This window comes from Pithys albifrons, chromosome 5, assembly GCF_047495875.1.
Source record: "Pithys albifrons albifrons isolate INPA30051 chromosome 5, PitAlb_v1, whole genome shotgun sequence".
Lineage (NCBI taxonomy): Eukaryota > Metazoa > Chordata > Aves > Passeriformes > Thamnophilidae > Pithys > Pithys albifrons.
In genome coordinates this window covers 52,200,940-52,218,075 of record NC_092462.1, presented here as the reverse complement: position 1 = coordinate 52,218,075, position 17,136 = coordinate 52,200,940, and the positions used below count along the sequence as shown (strand labels likewise).

Here is a 17,136-nt window from a genome sequence, read left to right as displayed (position 1 = left end):
TGCTGTGATTCAAAAATACCACTCCACGAGTTTGCACACTGGGTCCACACTACCAATGTTTTCAAATCTTTAGACTTCATTCAGACTGAACGTTCTCGGAGACTGGCAGGACAATGTGTACACCATGCCAGCGTGAGCCTTCTGTGACATCTGCTTTTTCATGAGCCAAAGATCTTGAACGTGTTCATGCAATCACCATTTAGTTGTTAAAAAAAAGGAAAAAAAGGCCAAATTATTAAGTATATTTTATTTTATTAAAGCTCTCATGGTGTTCTTGTACCAGATTGAGCTGGCATTGTTGATCTAATATTTCATGGTGGTTTGTGTCAGGATCCAGACAACTGCAAATAAAACATTAACAACTTTTAGAAAGATTTTAGCAGTGCAAATATGAAACAGTTTACAGCCACTTGATGCTAATTTATCCGACAGTTTTAATGGAAGACATTAATCACTCAAAGAATTTGCTTGATTTTATTCAGATGAGATTAAAGATGCCTTCAAACACAACAGCTCATGACTGTTTAGCAAGCAGGTAATAAATTGTTCCATCTCTCAAGTAAGTTGCAACAGCGCTAAAAATACAGTTTCAGTGGCTTGCAAGTGTTTGGTACCTGGCTGGTTTCTGAAACTCAGTTCATCTGCATCCTGCCTCAAGCTTAGGTTCAGAAGGCACACAACATGGAACTTACTAGCATGTCAGCCTGTCTCATCCTGCACAAGTGTTTTGCACCATGTATGGAACCATATATAGCTGAAAAACATTGAATTTCCTTAGCAATTAAAATTCCTGAATTATCCCCAAATCCTTGTACTCAACTTCACTAACAAATGCCCATACACAGTGTAAACAGCTGTCCTTGTTAAACCAACCTGTTTACCAGCACTTACACACAAACAGCACAGAAGAACCTTTACATACAAATTGTGTGCTGACCACTTTTTTAGTGAGGACAGTGTCGAACCAGGAGGAACAGTAGTCTGAAGTCTGCTCTGTGAACAGCTGTAACCTGGTCTGTCAAGATAGGTCAGCTGGTTTTAAACCCTCAGCCAGCACTCACAGTGCAGAGTACAGCACTGCAGTCAGGTATTTCTCCATTCAGGAGCACAATGCCAAGTTGATGAGATATGAAGAATGGCTCTCAAAAGACCCAGCAAAATTGAAGTTTTATGATAAGCCTTATGATGCCTTCTACAAAAACAACTTCATCCCTGTTGGGAACCTGCTTAACCATGGCCATGTTGAAGCAGACAAACCTTGTGAAGTCCCAGTCTCTACACAGATGTACAAAGTGCATTAAGATGATACCAACCTATGAGATTTACTCATCTGCCTGCTGTACTGTTCCCTTCTCAGAGACGTAGATACCATCCAAGAATTTCCTGATATCTTTGTTCTTGACTGTGGTGGCTTGCTGGATCAAGGCAGCTGCAGACAAAGCAAGACCATCAGAACAAAGAGAGGTCTGAGCCAACTCATAGCCTTTGTTTACGCTCCAGTATTTCAACTAACAAATGGAACTGTCATCTAGAGAAAGGAATTACCAACTTGAAATCCTGTCAGGTCTACTAAAACCAGAATGCATTTCACTAAGTTGGTCTTGGCAACCTGGGGCAGTGACAATTCATTACTGCTCACCTGTACAACTGAAAAGCTGAAAATTTGGTGCTAAAAAGGCCATGAATACTGACTTACAGAAAAAGGTTCCCTGGACTTGTAAAAACATCTTGAAGTTTAGGAACAGTGTAAGGAATTATGAAAAGCAGGTATGGTGACTAGAGCAAAAAAAAATCCTGGGCTGTTGTTTACCTCAGGGTTTGAGAAGAAAGAGTTTGCTAAGCTGACATCTTCAGATAAAGTGTCCATATAATCTTCCCACACATCTACTTTCACAAACCTGAATTGGAGACCAACTCAATGTCATTTCCTTCAAGGATTAGCTCATCTTTCTGGGCTTGAGATACTGCACAGGTAACACCTGTGGAAAAGAAAACACATCATCTACACTGCTGAAGATGTTAAGTGTACTAAAGAAACAATATTAATGTCCTGTCCCAGTTTACAGAACAAGAAAGTAGTATTCAAGACAATAATTACCTCTATGACTTTGTTAAAGAGAACCCCTCAAATCCATTCCAGGGTTGTCCTCCCTCACATAGTTTCAAAATTTAAAGATAAGTGCAAGTCATGCTCTGGATTGAAAGCAACTAAGTGGCATTGCTGCTCACCCGTTATTACACTGCACCAACAGTGTGTCCAAGCAGCGATTTTGCCAGCATGGCTCTGTCAGGCAGGTGGTGCCATTTCCCACAGGCCTGTGCTCACCAACTCACAACGGGAGTCACCCCAACCAAAGTCATTAAAAACCACCTGCCCCTGTCATGTGGAGCACTGTGTTTATGTATTAGCAATGCTGCAAATACTCACAAGGGGCAAACATTGTGGCATCCGAGAGTCTGACAGGAGACTTGCATTTGCAAGGACAATAACAAGTTTCTACAGTTTGATCTACTTAATAACTAGATGTCAACTGTTAAGCCAGCCCTTTGCTATCTTTACCATAAATCCTGACTTAAGAAAAAAATCAAATACAGTAATTAAATCCACCTTAATATCTCATAGTACATCAAAGTCAAAGCCCTTGTAATTCTGCTGTGTATCTACCAGGGTTTAGACAAGTCCAATGCATTTCTCTAAAGCCACCCCAAAACATCATCAATCACATTAAATATCCTTATCCATACCCTCAACAGAAGTGAAATTATATAAAAAAAAAGGATATGGAAAGTCTTTCCTACAGTAAAGCCTGTTTGCAACATGTTTTGTCTCCTGCCTTCGGAAGTTTAACAAGCTCCAAGTGCCTACTCTTCTGTTAGACATTTTGCTGAAACTCCACGTGTGCAAGATGTAAAACCAGCAGGTAAGATGGTCATTTCAAAGTTTATCATGCATGCTCCTATATCATCAGGAAATTCAACTACATCACCTCAAAGACCAGAAATATAATGTGGTACGAAACTAGTTCACGTACAGTGTTTAAAACAGACACACAAATCTAAAATGAAGCACCTGCTGTTTACCAACTACAAACACTGTCAAGATCTCACAATGATGAAAGTACATCCTGGACCCCTTGCATTACAGTAACTAACTTTAAACTACTAAAAATATTAATAATAAATCCAAACAGTGGCAAAGGTATCCTAAGAAGATTACATAAATTCAGACAAGCAAATGCCACTCCAACAATTATTCAGCATCTCCCATTCTCAATGGCAGTGCCCAAAGAAAACAGCTTGGAAAGCCCAGTCAGCAATGGCCCGGCAGTCTCCAGAAGTGCCCACCTGGCCTCATCCGCACCCTGCGGATGTACTTCTCTCCGAGGAAGTTTCGGATCTCCACAAGTGAGCCGTTATCCTGTATGACCACATTGATTGGGAAGTGAGCGTACACCGACCTCATCTTGTAACGAAAGCCCTGTGGTACAGACATAACCAGACAGTCAGAGCAGAACACACCCCAACAGCAGAACATGGGCATAAGTTGACTGGAGACATCGAAACCCAAGATGCATCAAAACCAGCTTTTTAAAAAGGGCAGGACACTGAGCCCAAGAGACACTTGTGCTTTGACAGCAAGGGCGAGAAAAAAGTAAGAGAAGCTACATCTTGGATGCTTAGAAACACTCCCCCAAAAGTAACAAAAACGTCAGCAGTGACCCTGTTTCCAAACAGAACTTACCAGAGTGACCCCCTTGATCATGTTCTGTACATGGCTGCAGATGGTGCGGACTGTTGCCAGCTCCTTTCTGTTACCCCACCACTTGTCAACTCGCAGCTGGGTTAAAAAGCACATCGACAAAGCTTTCAGCTGTACTTCAAAACTAACAAATGAAATATTTCTCTGACAATCTAGGAGCAAAACGTTCAGATAAACTACTGAAAAGCACAGAACTATTCTGTTTCTGACAGACTATCAAAGGCTTACCTGACTCCTGTCTTTAAAGTCGCAACCTCAGGTATGTGAGAAATACTTATTTTCTTCACATCTTGCCACTAAAAAATCTTAAAACGAGCTGGGTAGATAAATCTAAAATTTTAAGCTAAAGGATGTAGTATCAACATGTTGTTCCACAGTTAGTCTCCTATGCATAATCAACTTAAATGAAACACTGTGTGTGGGTCCAGCGTTTTAACTTCCTCTTTGTGAACAAGAAGCTGCAATCAGCCACTCTTGCCATTTTTTTCATATTTTGAAAGATCGTATAAAAATATTATGTATTTATTTAGAGAACATCTGTTCTTATGTTCTCGCTGTTTCTGGAAATCAAACAAACTGATTTAGTTTTGCCCAGTTAAAACGTGCCAGTCTAACAGCACACATCCATCAATCCTTTCCCTGCACCTCACTGTAACTACACAGGAATGCAATCAACACATTCATACCAACATGACAGAACTGCAAGGGTCCCACTGTGCCCGAGAAGGTCCCGTGGCTCCCTCAAAACAACCTCTTTCAGGAAACACCGAAATAGGCAAAGCCAACCAAACAAACATAGCTGCAGCTGAACATTTGCTGTCACTCTCCTGCACCACCATGAAGTTTCCAAGCCAGCTGTAAAGCTCCGCTGCGTTTCCGGGCAGCGAAAGCAGCCCGAGCAGCACTCACCTTCTTGTGCTTCTTTCCCAGGAGGGACAGCTCCACGTTGATGTGGTTAAAGTCCCTCCGCAGGGTTCCTCGGGGGCCCTTCACAATGACCGTCCGGCCCTTCAGCGACACTCCCACTGCGAACCAAAAGGACACGCGTTACGGGCCGCGGGGGTGGCAGCGCCGGGCCCCGACCGCGGCGGGCACTGACCTTGCTCGGGAATGTCCACGGTCTGGTTGCTGAGGATGGTCTTCATCCTGCGGAAGAGAACGACAGGGGCTGGAGGCTCCCGCGGCCCTTTTCCCGCGGGGACCCCGCCCGGACCGACGCGGCGCCCTCAGCGCGGCTCCTCCCGCGGGGTGCGGGGCGGGACAGGCCGCACCGGCGGGGCCCGGCGGGGCGCCGAGGGGGCTGCCCACGCGCGGATGGTCCGGGATGGCCGCGGATGGCGCCGGATGGTCCGGGATGATCCCAGCGCGGCCTCACCTGGCAGTGCGCGGCGCGGAAAGAGGCCGCGCGTGACGTCATCACGCTTTTGTAGCCGCTCCCGGCGCGTGACGTCATCCCGTCGGGGCCGAGCCGTGCCGGGGGCAGGCGCAGCCGAGGGGGTGAGTGCCGAGCGCATCGCTTGTGCTGGGCCCGCCATGGCGCTGCTGCTGCTGCTGCCGCTGCTGCCGCTGCCGCGGGGCCGCCCTGGGGCCAGCGCCGCCCGGGGGCTGCTCCGGGTGAGTCCGGGGAGCCCCGGCGGGAGGGGGGGAGGGAGGGGGGGGGAGGGAGGGAGGGAGAGCGGGCGGCCGGGACGGCGGGAGGGGACGGCGCGGGGAGGGGGTGGCCGCGCCGCGGGGCCGCTGCCGCTGCCGGTGCCGGTGCCGCTGCTGTCGCCGATGCCGGTGCCGGTGCTGTCGCCGATGCCGGTGCCGGTGCTGTCGCCGATGCCGGTGCTGGTGCTGTCGCCGGTGCTGGTGCTGTCGCCGCTGCCGATGCCGGTGCTGTTGCCGGTGCCGGTGCTGTCGCCGCTGCCCGCGGACCCGCTGCGGAGGCGGCTGCGGACACAGCCCGGACAGCTGTCCCAGCGCCCCCGGGACACGGTGCCGGCCCCGGCACCGCTGCCTTCGCGGCCCCAGGGCCTGTCGGGGGAGCACACAGCGATGTGCCCCGGAATAGGTGAGGCTGGGAAACACTTCCGAGACCAAGTCCAACCTGTGACCGTGTCAGCTGGAGAGCGCCATGCCCAGGCTTCCCTTGAAAGCCACCTACCCGGGGCAGCCCAGTCCAATGTCTTATCGCCCTTTCTGTGAAGAAATTTCCCCCAGGTATCCAACCTGAACCTCCCCTGGCACAGCTTGAGGCCATTGCCTGTTGTCCTGTCACTTGTTACCTGGAGGAAGAGGCCGATCCCACCTGACTGCAGCCCCTTTTTGGGCAGTTGTACAGAACAGTCAGATCTCCCCTGAGCCTCCCTTCCTCCAGGTTAAAGAAGCCCAGCCGCTCCTGGTAACACTTGTGCTTTGCTGTTCTCTGAACTCAGTTCGGCACCTCAGTGTCTCTCCTGCAGTGAGAGGCCCAGAGCTGGACACAGGGTTCGAGCTGTGGCCTCACCAGCACCAAGGTCAGGGCAATTTATGTTACACTGAGTAGCTTAGCATGGTATAGTTATAGATAAGTCTGTTTCATGTGGCTTAAAATACAGAGTTTAACTTAAAGGCCACTGTGAAAATGGTTACCCAAAGTGTAGGTTAAGCAGCAAAAGGGCAAGTCATTGTGCAGTGTGTGGTGCCAGTACATTTGCTGTGAGTAAACAGCAGTTTTGTTTTCTTTATAGGTGTCTGGGAGCCACGTGTGTAACCAGTATGGGACATCAGGTTCTGTGCCAGGGGACAAGAAAGAGTTTCTGCAAAATGGGCCCGACTTGCAGGACTTTGTCTCTGGAGATCTGTCAGACAAGAGCATGTGGGCTGAGTATAAAGGCAATTTGAAGCGTGAGAAAGGAGAAAGGTAGCTCATTTTAAACAACTGTAGTTGCTTCACTGCACTATCTTGCATGATTAGTAATAACTACAAAATGTACACTATGTATTTTTATTAAATTCTGCCTTACTGGCTTGCAAATTTAATGATTTTTCAAGACAAAACCAAACCATTATTAACCTCAAATGTGTAACAACATGGAGACATGGTGGCATTTTCTCACTTGAGTGCCAGTGCCATGGCCTGTATTGAGTTACAAATACACACCAGTAGGTGAATGTACCCAACTTTGCTGTTGAAAAAATATTATTGATAGAGTAAACAAAAAATGCTTTAACCTCCATGTTTTCAGTTACAAATTTGATCAGACTTTACAATAGCTGTGTAACATCTGCTGCCATTAATTGTCGTTGCAGTCTGCAGTGTGGTACTTAAATCCCAGTGAACAGTGAAGGGTTTCTAAACCTTTCAGTGACAGCAATCTCCTGTACTTGAGTGTCAGCATGATGACAAACACAGGAAAGAGAAGTCTGGTCTGACTGTGAATTATGTTATTAGTTGCTGAGTTGCATCAGTTTTCAAAGAACCTTTCCTTGTTGGGATCTGTACCAAATTAAAATGAATCTATAAAATTAACAAACCTTGCTGTGTAAGCAGTTTATTAATCTTTATGTTTGCTTGGTGTTCTCCAGGCTGCATCTTCCTCCATGGCTGAAAACAAAGATTCCCATGGGAAGAAACTACAACAAACTAAAAAATACCTTGAGAAGTTTGAATCTTCATACGGTAAATCTGACACCAACAAAGTTATCTTGTAGAAATAAGGCATTTTTTGCTTTTTTTTCCTGTCAAGGACAAGTAGAAATCATGTCTTGCATGATCTTCAGTTTTGAAACCAAGCCCAGTGCTCATCCTTTTTGCCAGAACTGAATTTTAACTCTAAAGAATGCAGACAAATCCACCAGTGTATTTAATGGTTTTCCTGCCAAGGTTTACTGCTTGCATCACCAGAGATCAGCAGATGCTCTTTGCCACTGAACACACACAATTTCAGAGTTACATACATGTTTTGCATGAAAAGAAACAGAAAATGTATATATTTCATTAATTGTACCTTCCAGAAGGGAAAAAGTGGTGGTAATGTACAGAGAACTTTCTTCCTCTTTTTTAGACTAAGATTATCCTTTGATAAATCATAGATCTTGTGAACATTCTAACAATTTTTAAATTTAAATTGTTAATGACAGTCTGTGCTAATGAATAAGGCAGGTGGTTGAGGAGTTTTTGCAGTCGTGAAGCAGAAAAAAGGGTGGGTGTCAGGAAGCAATTCTCTGTTCTACTGACTTGTTTTAGAGCAGCATGGAACTGTTAACCTCATTTATCGCTGAATGAATTATATTTTGTTCATAGGCTACTATTGAAATTGTTCAGTAATGAAATAATTATTTTCAGTAGTTATGTGGGCAAATCCAGGTTCAGTATCCCCTTTCACCTTCAGGTGTGTGAAGAGGCGCGTTGTCCCAACATTGGAGAGTGCTGGGGAGGGGGTGAATATGCCACAGCCACAGCTACTATTATGGTAAGTCACAACCATTTCTGAAGTGTTCTGTCAAGGGCTGAGCTATTTGTAGTGCATTCTTGGATCTCTACTGTAGTGGAGTGGTTTTATTATAATAGAGTGTCCCAGGTTTTTTTACTTATTGTTGGGATTTCTGTGATGCAGCTTATGCAGCTGTTTCCCAGCTGAGCATAGTGGTGTGCACCATGTAAATGAATGTGTTTCTTGTTCCAGCTGATGGGTGACACGTGCACTAGAGGCTGCAGATTTTGTTCAGTGAAGACAGCAAAAAATCCACCTCCCCTGGATCCCCAGGAGCCTTTTAACACCGCCAAGGCTATCACTGAGTGGGGCTTGGATTATGTTGTGTTGACGTCTGTGGACAGAGATGGTGCGTTCTTGGCTCTCCTCGCCCTCAGTCTGAGCTCTCAGATGTGTTATGTGGGGTAAACACAGGCCCTCATGGGCGTTTATCAGCACAGCTGTCAAGGAGGGCTGTTTTAAAGGAGTCCACAGTGCTGAAACATTGGAAAGTTCCTACATGTTCTTGGTATTTCTCCATGTCTGGTAAAATACAACAGAAGTTACACTGTTAGTAACTACCAGGAATATTAGAACACTAAATATTTATATTTTTTCTGAAATACATACATATACCCTGTGTTCTATTACTCTGGTAGCAAAAAATAACCCAACCCACAAACATTCATATACAATACCACTACAGAACTTCCAAACCCTAAACCTACAATATATTATACTTAACAAAAGGGGGAGGTTTAGGTTAAACATTAGGATGAATTTCTTCACAGAAAGGTAATCAGCACTGGAGTGGACTGCCCAGGGAGGTGGTAGAATGACTGTCCCTGGAGGTGTTTAAGGAAAGACTGGACATGGCGCTTAAATTACTCAGGCTGGCAGCAGACCTAGAGAGAGGTAAAGCTGAATCACTGTCACGGTTAGACTTTGTGCAGAGCAAGGCTTGGTAGGATATCTTCTGTAGACCCTTGGCATAAGCACTAAGATAAGAGTAGGGTTTGACTGCTTTATTATTTCACATTTGAATTTGAATCTGTTTTGGGGTTTGTGTCTTTGCTAATAAGTAAATCCGTTTCTTGAACAGAAAGGTTAACTGAATGATTGAAATGCTTCTAGATATGCCGGACGGTGGAGCAGAGCACTTTGCAAAGACAGTCTCGCATCTGAAGGAAAGGTGTGTCATTAATGTATTGCTATTATTGTTTTATCTTTAGAATGTGGTACTACATGTAGGTCAAAGTTCCTGTAGCTGGAGTATGCCAAGGGCCACACAAATACAAAAGTCTGCCTTTAGCCTATCTGTGCCTCTTTTGTTTTTCTTGTTCTTCGTCTTTCTCAAAGAATGGCCCCAAACTATTTTGAATTTGGATGCATTTCCAGTTCATCGCAGGCTTATGTAAAGCTGAGCACCAGATTTTTATTTTGAACAGGCAGCTGGTTTACCAGGAAATGAGTACATTCTTTTGAGGTCATTCCTGAAGCTTGGGGCTCAAACACAGTGAATTTAGGTAACACTGTGTCCGAAGGATTCTGGTTTCTTGTTCCACAGTGATCAGATTGCTTTGCATTTTTCACAATGGCCATTTCCAAATCTGTGAATGTACCTTCCTGTTTTCCCTGCTGTGCTACCCTCACCCTGCATCAGTGCCCTGTACACCATTTGACAGCATACTTGTCTACCTGCAGAATTCATGTGTGTAATCTCATTTTAGTATTTATCCAGTGTATCTTGGGACTCAAAAGGTTCCTTCGGTTTTCCCCACCAGTCTTTCTGAGCTGAAATCAGGCTCCCGGACACCAAGATTAGATTCCAGCACAATAACTGAGAGTCTTCATATACCAGTAGGCAGGATTATAAGCTCCTCTGTATTTTGGATCTTAAACTCAGGTTAAGTTAACCTGCAACAAAGACACATGAAAAATCTTACATAAACAGTGCATTGTTTTAGAGGGTCTTGGAATCACTCTTACATGTTCTATTTGGCTTTTTTGTATTTCAACTCACATCAGTGAAATCAGGAATTCAAAACAATTCCTGTTTGAATTGTTATATAAGTATTTGCAGAAATCTGTTCTTTTAGATTCATATCCAGAATTAACTTTGCTTCGCTATCAGAGCATCATGTATTTACTTATGTTTGGTTTTTTGCTATCTTGAGTTTTTTATCCCACAGATGTGTTCCTTTTGTCCTGCCTTTTCAGGAATTCAAAAATCCTGGTGGAATGCCTAACTCCCGATTTCAGAGGGGACCTTAAAGCTGTGGAGAAAGTAGCGTTGTCGGGGCTCGATGTGTATGCGCACAACGTGGAGACGGTCCCAGAACTGCAGAGGTAAGCACTAGCCCTGTGTATGAAATACAGACAGGCAGGGGGTTGTAAGAGGGCTCTGCTGAGCTGCACTGGAGCGCCTGGTGGCTGTCGAAGGGGCGGGAGCGGGCGGGGCCGGGATGCGGAGCGGGCCCGCTCCCGGGATGCGGAGCGCGCCGCCCGCCCGCAGGGGGAGCCCGCGCTGCGGCCCGGCCCGGCACAGCCCGTCAGCCCGTCATCCCTTCATCCCATCCCGGCCGTGGCACCTGAACTGGGCACAGCCCGTCATCCCTTCATCCATCCCAGCCGTGGCACCTGAACTGGGCACAGCCCGTTTCTCCTGATCCTTCGGGGGCTTTCAGCCAGTGTCGACTCTTCTACGCTGCCCCTTTGTAGAACGTGCCTTTCCCAGGGTCTCTAACTTCCGTTCACCCTTTCCTGCTTTTTCCCCCCTTTGTGCTGGCTCTGTGGAAAGGAAGGTCCGTGATCCCCGAGCCAACTTCGAGCAGTCGCTCCGTGTGCTGCAGCACGCCAAGGAGGTGCAGCCTGGCATCATATCTAAAACCTCCATTATGCTGGGGCTGGGCGAGACAGACGAACAGGTGTATTCCACAATGAAATGTAAGTTGGCATTGAAATAGATGCCAGAATTCACAGGTATGGGTTTTATTGTGTTGGAAAACAGTTGTAAGTGTCTTTGCCTCTACATGCAAATCGATTTGCTAGTGCAGGACATGTTGTGTAAGTTCCATTGAAAAAGAAAAGTTTGGTTAAAAAAGACTGAATTTCTGAAATATTTTGCTTTCATATGGCTGTAAGATTAAATTTGAAAGGTAAATCCAGCTTGTGTTGATCACAATGGAAATTAGAACTATTTTTATGTAACTATATTATCTTGAAATACTTCAATAATGAGCTTGCAACATTATTGCCTTATTGTGCTTTGCTTTTTAGAAATAGCAGACCTGATTGTTTCAATTATTTCATTTTACCTAGATGTGATATTGTTAATTATCTCTGGAACTGTAGCATGATTTTCTGTTTTCATGCAAATGTAGTTTTAGGAGAAAAATAGACACGATGGTAAGTGAATGCAACATACTTGGAAGAAGTAGTTCATAAATCCTGAGGCATTTCTCTCATATCCTGAAAGAATGTCTACCTGGGACTTAATGTTATAATGTACAAAACACATTTAGAATGCAGCTATGTAGTCTAGTTTTGTTGGAGCTGGACTAAAAAATTACAGTTTCTGATTTTCCCATTCTTACTGCCTAGCATTTCCTAGCCTCAAGAATATGAAATTTCAGATTTGGTGCTGTTTGCCTTCAGGCCACTTTCATGGATGTATATGGAAGCAAACATTTACCCACCGCATTAATTCAGTTACTGTAGTTTGTTCCCCTTCCATCCTCTGGGTGCAAATTAAAGAGCCTGTAAATTTGCTGGTATTGTACCTGTTTCTTTACAGAACCATATCAATCTAAACAGATTCCAGGTTAACAGGGAGTGCAATGCTGTAGTCAAAACCCATCTTTTCTTCCTATTTGACATGGGGCAACCGGCCCAAACAGCCAGAAAATACATGGGGATTTTCATGCAAACTCTGATTCCTCAGCCCTCAGCCATCCCTTTGTTTAAAACACCCCTCCAGCTGCAGTAAACATATTTCTTGAGGCCAGCTGACTATCAAGTGCCCAGGTTTTCCCCTGTAAATAGACTACCTGAACTCATTTGCTGGTTTTTGATTCCAGTATATCCTGTAATTGTAAATACAAAGTTCATGAGATTCTGTAGGTAACAAAACACAAATCCTAAGTGTGTAAAACTGGCTATTTCCCCTGATTTGTGGCACTTCAGAACTGTCTGCATCTTTTCGGTATTGAGTCTCTTGAAACCAAGTGCATGTGCATGCATCCATCTTTTATCAGCTGAAGGCTCTGACCTAAAGACACGGTGAAAAGCAGCAAGGTAAAGACAAGAGCATGTCACCTCTGCAGCGAGACACGACTGCAGTGAGTGCAGCACCAGGGTGTTCTCTCCAGCTTTAAACTGGATACTCAGGCCCTGCCCAGCGTGGAGCTCAGTGAGGTGTGGTTACTGCGCTGCAGGCTGTAAGCAGGATGTAGCCCCCGCAGGGTGCTGTGGAGTCACCCTTCTTCAGACTTGGAAGGAGAGCATTTTCTAAAGGCTGACAATCCCTTGTGATCCTTCTGCCACTAACCAGGAATTTTGTTTTTACAGTATTGCGGGAAGCAGGTGTAGATTGCTTGACCCTAGGACAGTATATGCAACCAACAAAACGTCACCTGAAGGTAAAAGTGCCTTTAACTTACAGGCAGAATTATGGTCTGTACCTTGCACAGTCATCCTTACCCTAATCGCAGAGGTCAGGAAAAATTTCCTTCTTTGTTTAGCCTCATAATGTTCATCTGTTATGGACCCTTTACTAAAAATGACCTCAGCCATCTATTCCCTTCCATCCTCTGGAGACTTTCCGGTGCTGTTTCTGCTGTTAGCCAGGGAGACAGCTGGAGCTGAGGCATGATTCTGGAGAACAAGAGCTTCAGTGTATGTCTCAAAAAAAATACTCAAGCCAGCACCCCTTCACTGTCTCATAGGCTCTCCCTTAATGGTGCCACTTCAGCTGGGGTAATTACCATTTGCTGCATCTGTGGTCTTTCCAGTGATTCATCCTCTGTTCTGTTCCTGTGTTTCACTAAAAAACCTGTTAGTGAAGAGATCTGTAGGACTGTCATGGTATTTTACTACCTTGGACAAAAGGAAAGGCTTGCTCCAAAGGACTATTCAAAAACAGAGTGAAGAAAATTCTAAACTTTTCAGCTAAATAAGAAAAGCAAATAAAATGCATTCTTATGGGTAGAAAGCAGAGAGAAAATACAGTTTGTGACTTGACTGCTGAAAGTTTTGCAGTGAAAAATGTTGAACTTGTGATGGACTGTGTTTCATTTCACTGTATGCTACCTATAGCCATTTCCTTTGCATTAATACCTGATCAAAATTAATTCTTTTCACTCAGGTTGAAGAGTACATAACTCCCGAAAAGTTTAAGTACTGGGAAAAAGTAGGAAATGATCTTGGATTCCATTACACTGCTAGTGGGCCCTTAGTCCGTTCCTCCTATAAAGCAGGTAAATTACTGAAAGGCATTAGATACTTCAGCATGTACCATTTTATTATATAAAATGAATATGGCAAAGCAATGTGCAACAAACCTCACCTTAGCTCAAGGACACATCATACTTGTACAATTGCTGTGCAGCTTAAGCTATTTTTTTTTGCCAAACATATTTTGTAGTGTACTTAGTGCAAGAGGCAGGATACCCAATTTACAAGTTTTCCTTTACATTCTGCTGTTTGGATGCCTCTGGGTTTAACGGGGTCCTTGGTTATTTGTCATGCAGTTTTGTTGCTTTAGGTAGAATAGATTTACAGGGCCTTAGACATAATTAAGACATACTTATGGTAGTGCTTTTTCTGACACAGCTCTGGATATTAAGTAGCAGCTGGTATTAATGGCACTGTTGTGTAGGTACAGCATCCTACTTTTTCCTAAGGAGAAAGCAGAGGAGACTCATTTGGGGCAATGTGCTTCTCTGTCTGTTGTAATGCCAGCTCAAATGACATTTATAGCGCGTGTCCCTGTAACTTGTTGATACTTTATTAAATAGGAATTATTTTTTAATTAAATCAATTCACTTTTGCCTGTTGGAAAGCCCAAAGCAGCAGAGCTATTTCATAAAACTGGACATCAGGAAAATCAGGATTGCAGGAGTAGAAGGGATGTTGGGTTATGGTTTGGGGTTTTTCGAAGATTCCTGCTGTATGTATTGAAAGTGCTCTTGTATAGAATTGAATTACTATAAAATACTGGTAAGAACATTTCTACTGTAGAACACTCGTGTTAAATAAGAATGTCTCTTATTTTGCCTTACTTTATTGAAATGCTTACAAATCATTTTGGTGCTTTTTTCCTTTTAATTAGGTGAATTCTTTTTGAAGAACTTAGTAGAAAAAAGAAAGACCAAAGCCATCTGAAAATGAGAGCGAACCTATTTAAAGCAGCCTGTTTTAAGGATCCTTTTTTCAGTGTATAATTATACTCGGTTCCCGAAATGCAGAAGACCAGATGGTGAATGTATGAACAAACTGTCTTTCCAGAACACTTTTCTCTCAACAAAACACATTATTTCTCCTGGCAAGGCTACAACTACAGAGTACTTGTAGTGTTCAGCAAAAAGACAGAAGATGATAGAACAGATTTTAAAAGAGTGATTAACTGAGGTGGTAGAAATAAATGTAAGCTGGGAAAAAAAGATCAGACAGATTTATAGATCTGATACTACCATCAGCATTGCTGCAGTTAATACCTGTGAAGATGCTGATAGAAATTTGAAAGGTACTGATACTTTGGTGTATCTTACCATCAGGTAACGCAAGCTTGCAGGGCTCTGGGAACTACAGGAGTTTGAAAGAAAGATTGTGTACATGACAATGGACCAGATAGGGCTATCTGAGCCCCAGCAGAGAAGGTGTGGTGATACTGCTGCTTTAGGAGGTGGTATTTCTTACCTGCATCTTGAGAAAATGAGCTGTACCATTCTGATAGCTGAAGCTTTTCCAACACTTGCATGTCTCAAAGTGTAGGAGCCTTGGTAAATACAAGATACCAAGCTGAAGAAAACAAGTCCTTTGTGGGAACCACTTGTAGATACTATAATTTAAATAATTTGGAAAATCAGATTTGTTGTAAAAGCATAAATAGAGCCACCCCTGTTTTGGGTACGTGCCTGAAACAAACCCCCCTGAGTTGCACAGATGCTTTTTCAGTATTGGGTATGCAGAACTGCTGCTCTTCTGTACTGTGCTTCTATTCCATGGTTCTTGTCATTAAAGAAAGTTAAAAACCTAGTGGCTGTCTTTGGTGGGTCTGGTTACCTGCTCCTTGAGGCTTGGTCTGGCTGGTAAATCTGAATGTAGACAAGGGAACCACATCATGGATGAAATGTGGAATCCATTAGCTTACCACACTAAACTCAAGGAGAAATAAAAACAGGGCTTATGGTATACTGGCAGCTCTAAATGCTTCCTTTTACAGTAATAATACTGATCATTGTCTCTCCCTAATAATTCTCAGTAGTAGACATTAGATACCATTTTTGAACTGCCTTCACCTGTATCTTCATGAAGTTATCTGGGAAACATTTCAAGAATTGTCCCAAACCCTCATCATGCAGCTAATTCTATGGCTGGCTCTTTTCTAAACTACTGTAGTTTGTTTGGAGAATGACCCTCCATCCCCCACCAACTGAGCAAGATGGTAGAAGGAAGAGAGGTAACTGGCAAGGTAATATATAGGTGAAACTTTTTAGGAATAACAATAATAAGATTATACCATTGAGGCCAGTGATGCACAAATAACTTCACAAAATGAAGTAGAGGGGCTATTAAAGCATTATAAAGACAACCCATTCAACAGTGTAAGGGAAAGAGAAACTTGAGTCATGAGAAACAGAGTGGAACAACAGAGAAACAAAAGTCTTAATGGGTGCACTTTGTAAAGGCAGAGACACAGGCAAGGCTGCCTCATTTTTTATTACCAATAAATTAAAAAATTTAAGTTTGAAGAAAGCCTGACTGCTAATCATGGGACAACCAGGTGTACTTTGACCCAAAACTGCCCTGCTTCAGCTTGAAGTACACCAGAGCAGGGAAAGGTCATCAGCTATGGCAAGGAAATTCAATACTCCCTCCACTGCAGCAGACAGGGACAGGTACAACATCAAGTCTGAGATACCCACACATTTAATGGCTGCCACCCTTTATTAGAGGTCCTACTGTAAATAATGGTTTTGACTTGCCCACAGAGGAGATCTAACAGAGTATGACTGTAGCTTCTGCCCAGTTACTGGTTTTTCAGCATAGCAACACCAGAAACACAGAAAAAACAATTAGCCATACAGCTATTAGCAAATGGCAACAAGGGAACATTGCACAGTACTCCACAGCGAGGGAAAGAGTGCTTCTTGAAACACAGTCTCATACTACTGTTTCATGTTAGAATTCTGACTTGCTGCTGGGTGGTTCAGAAGATGATCTCATGCTCTTACACAACTGGTACCAAGTTTCAGAAGCTACACAATCTGTTTTCTAACTGCATGTTTTGTTGTGGTTTCTAAGGAAAGCAGTCAACACTTTGACTTCATACATGGGAGGAGGTCTTTGCTTGGGTTTTTTAACAATGTTTGAGGACAAATCCTAAAGTTCATTTCCTAGTTAAAATTCCTGCTTTTACAGCCATCTTACTTCCCTACTGCCCATTCAGTTTTTCCATAACTATTTCTTAAAGCACCCAACTCCCACAGACCTCTTCACTGTAATTCAGCATAGGTTTCATGACACTCAGTTTTGTTCCAGTGAAGTTTCATGGTTAGTGACATTTTCTTTTTGTATGTCAATCACATCGTTCTGTCAGTTTGTTTCACAAAGCAGTCATTAAATATTTTAAGAAACACTAATCATCCTTGCAATCAGGAAAACATCAAACTGAGTTTTGGGAATAAGATAGCAAGTTGACACAGACACTTTAAAAGA

At 43.6% G+C, this 17,136-nt stretch overlaps 2 protein-coding genes across 2 annotated transcripts; one reads left to right on the top strand and one right to left on the bottom strand.

The window, feature by feature from the left end:
• Positions 1-232: 232 nt before the first annotated feature.
• RPL9 (ribosomal protein L9) lies at positions 233-5,195 on the bottom strand. Its single transcript, XM_071556624.1, has 8 exons — positions 5,136-5,195; positions 4,860-4,906; positions 4,670-4,785; positions 3,743-3,838; positions 3,346-3,478; positions 1,899-1,979; positions 1,314-1,429; positions 233-341 (listed from the first exon to the last, which is right to left on the bottom strand). Exons 2-7 carry the CDS (start codon positions 4,903-4,905, stop codon positions 1,323-1,325), a joined length of 579 nt encoding a protein of 192 aa, XP_071412725.1. The 5' UTR covers position 4,906; positions 5,136-5,195; the 3' UTR covers positions 233-341; positions 1,314-1,322.
• Positions 5,196-5,241: 46 nt separating this feature from the next.
• LIAS (lipoic acid synthetase) lies at positions 5,242-15,451 on the top strand. Its single transcript, XM_071556621.1, has 11 exons — positions 5,242-5,374; positions 6,472-6,644; positions 7,310-7,403; positions 8,116-8,196; positions 8,410-8,566; positions 9,331-9,388; positions 10,417-10,545; positions 10,997-11,142; positions 12,766-12,836; positions 13,562-13,673; positions 14,528-15,451. The coding sequence occupies exons 1-11, from the start codon at positions 5,294-5,296 to the stop codon at positions 14,578-14,580; spliced, it is 1,155 nt and encodes a 384-aa protein (XP_071412722.1). The 5' UTR covers positions 5,242-5,293; the 3' UTR covers positions 14,581-15,451.
• Positions 15,452-17,136: the final 1,685 nt, after the last annotated feature.

What these genes read in the sequence shown, in the direction of transcription:
- RPL9 (XM_071556624.1), bottom strand. Translation starts at nt 4,905, where the DNA reads ATGAAGACCATCCTCAGCAACCAGACCGTGGACATTCCCGAGCAAG. An exon ending in CGTGGACATTCCCGAGCAAG is followed by an intron (nt 4,786 to 4,859) that starts GTCAGTGCCCGC and finishes TTTGGTTCGCAG; the next exon opens with TGGGAGTGTCGCTGAAGGGC. An exon ending in TGATCAAGGGGGTCACTCTG is followed by an intron (nt 3,479 to 3,742) that starts GTAAGTTCTGTT and finishes TCTGTACCACAG; the next exon opens with GGCTTTCGTTACAAGATGAG.
- LIAS (XM_071556621.1), top strand. Translation starts at nt 5,294, where the DNA reads ATGGCGCTGCTGCTGCTGCTGCCGCTGCTGCCGCTGCCGCGGGGCCGC. An exon ending in GAAGTTTGAATCTTCATACG is followed by an intron (nt 7,404 to 8,115) that starts GTAAATCTGACA and finishes TTTCACCTTCAG; the next exon opens with GTGTGTGAAGAGGCGCGTTG. An exon ending in ACGGTCCCAGAACTGCAGAG is followed by an intron (nt 10,546 to 10,996) that starts GTAAGCACTAGC and finishes CTCTGTGGAAAG; the next exon opens with GAAGGTCCGTGATCCCCGAG.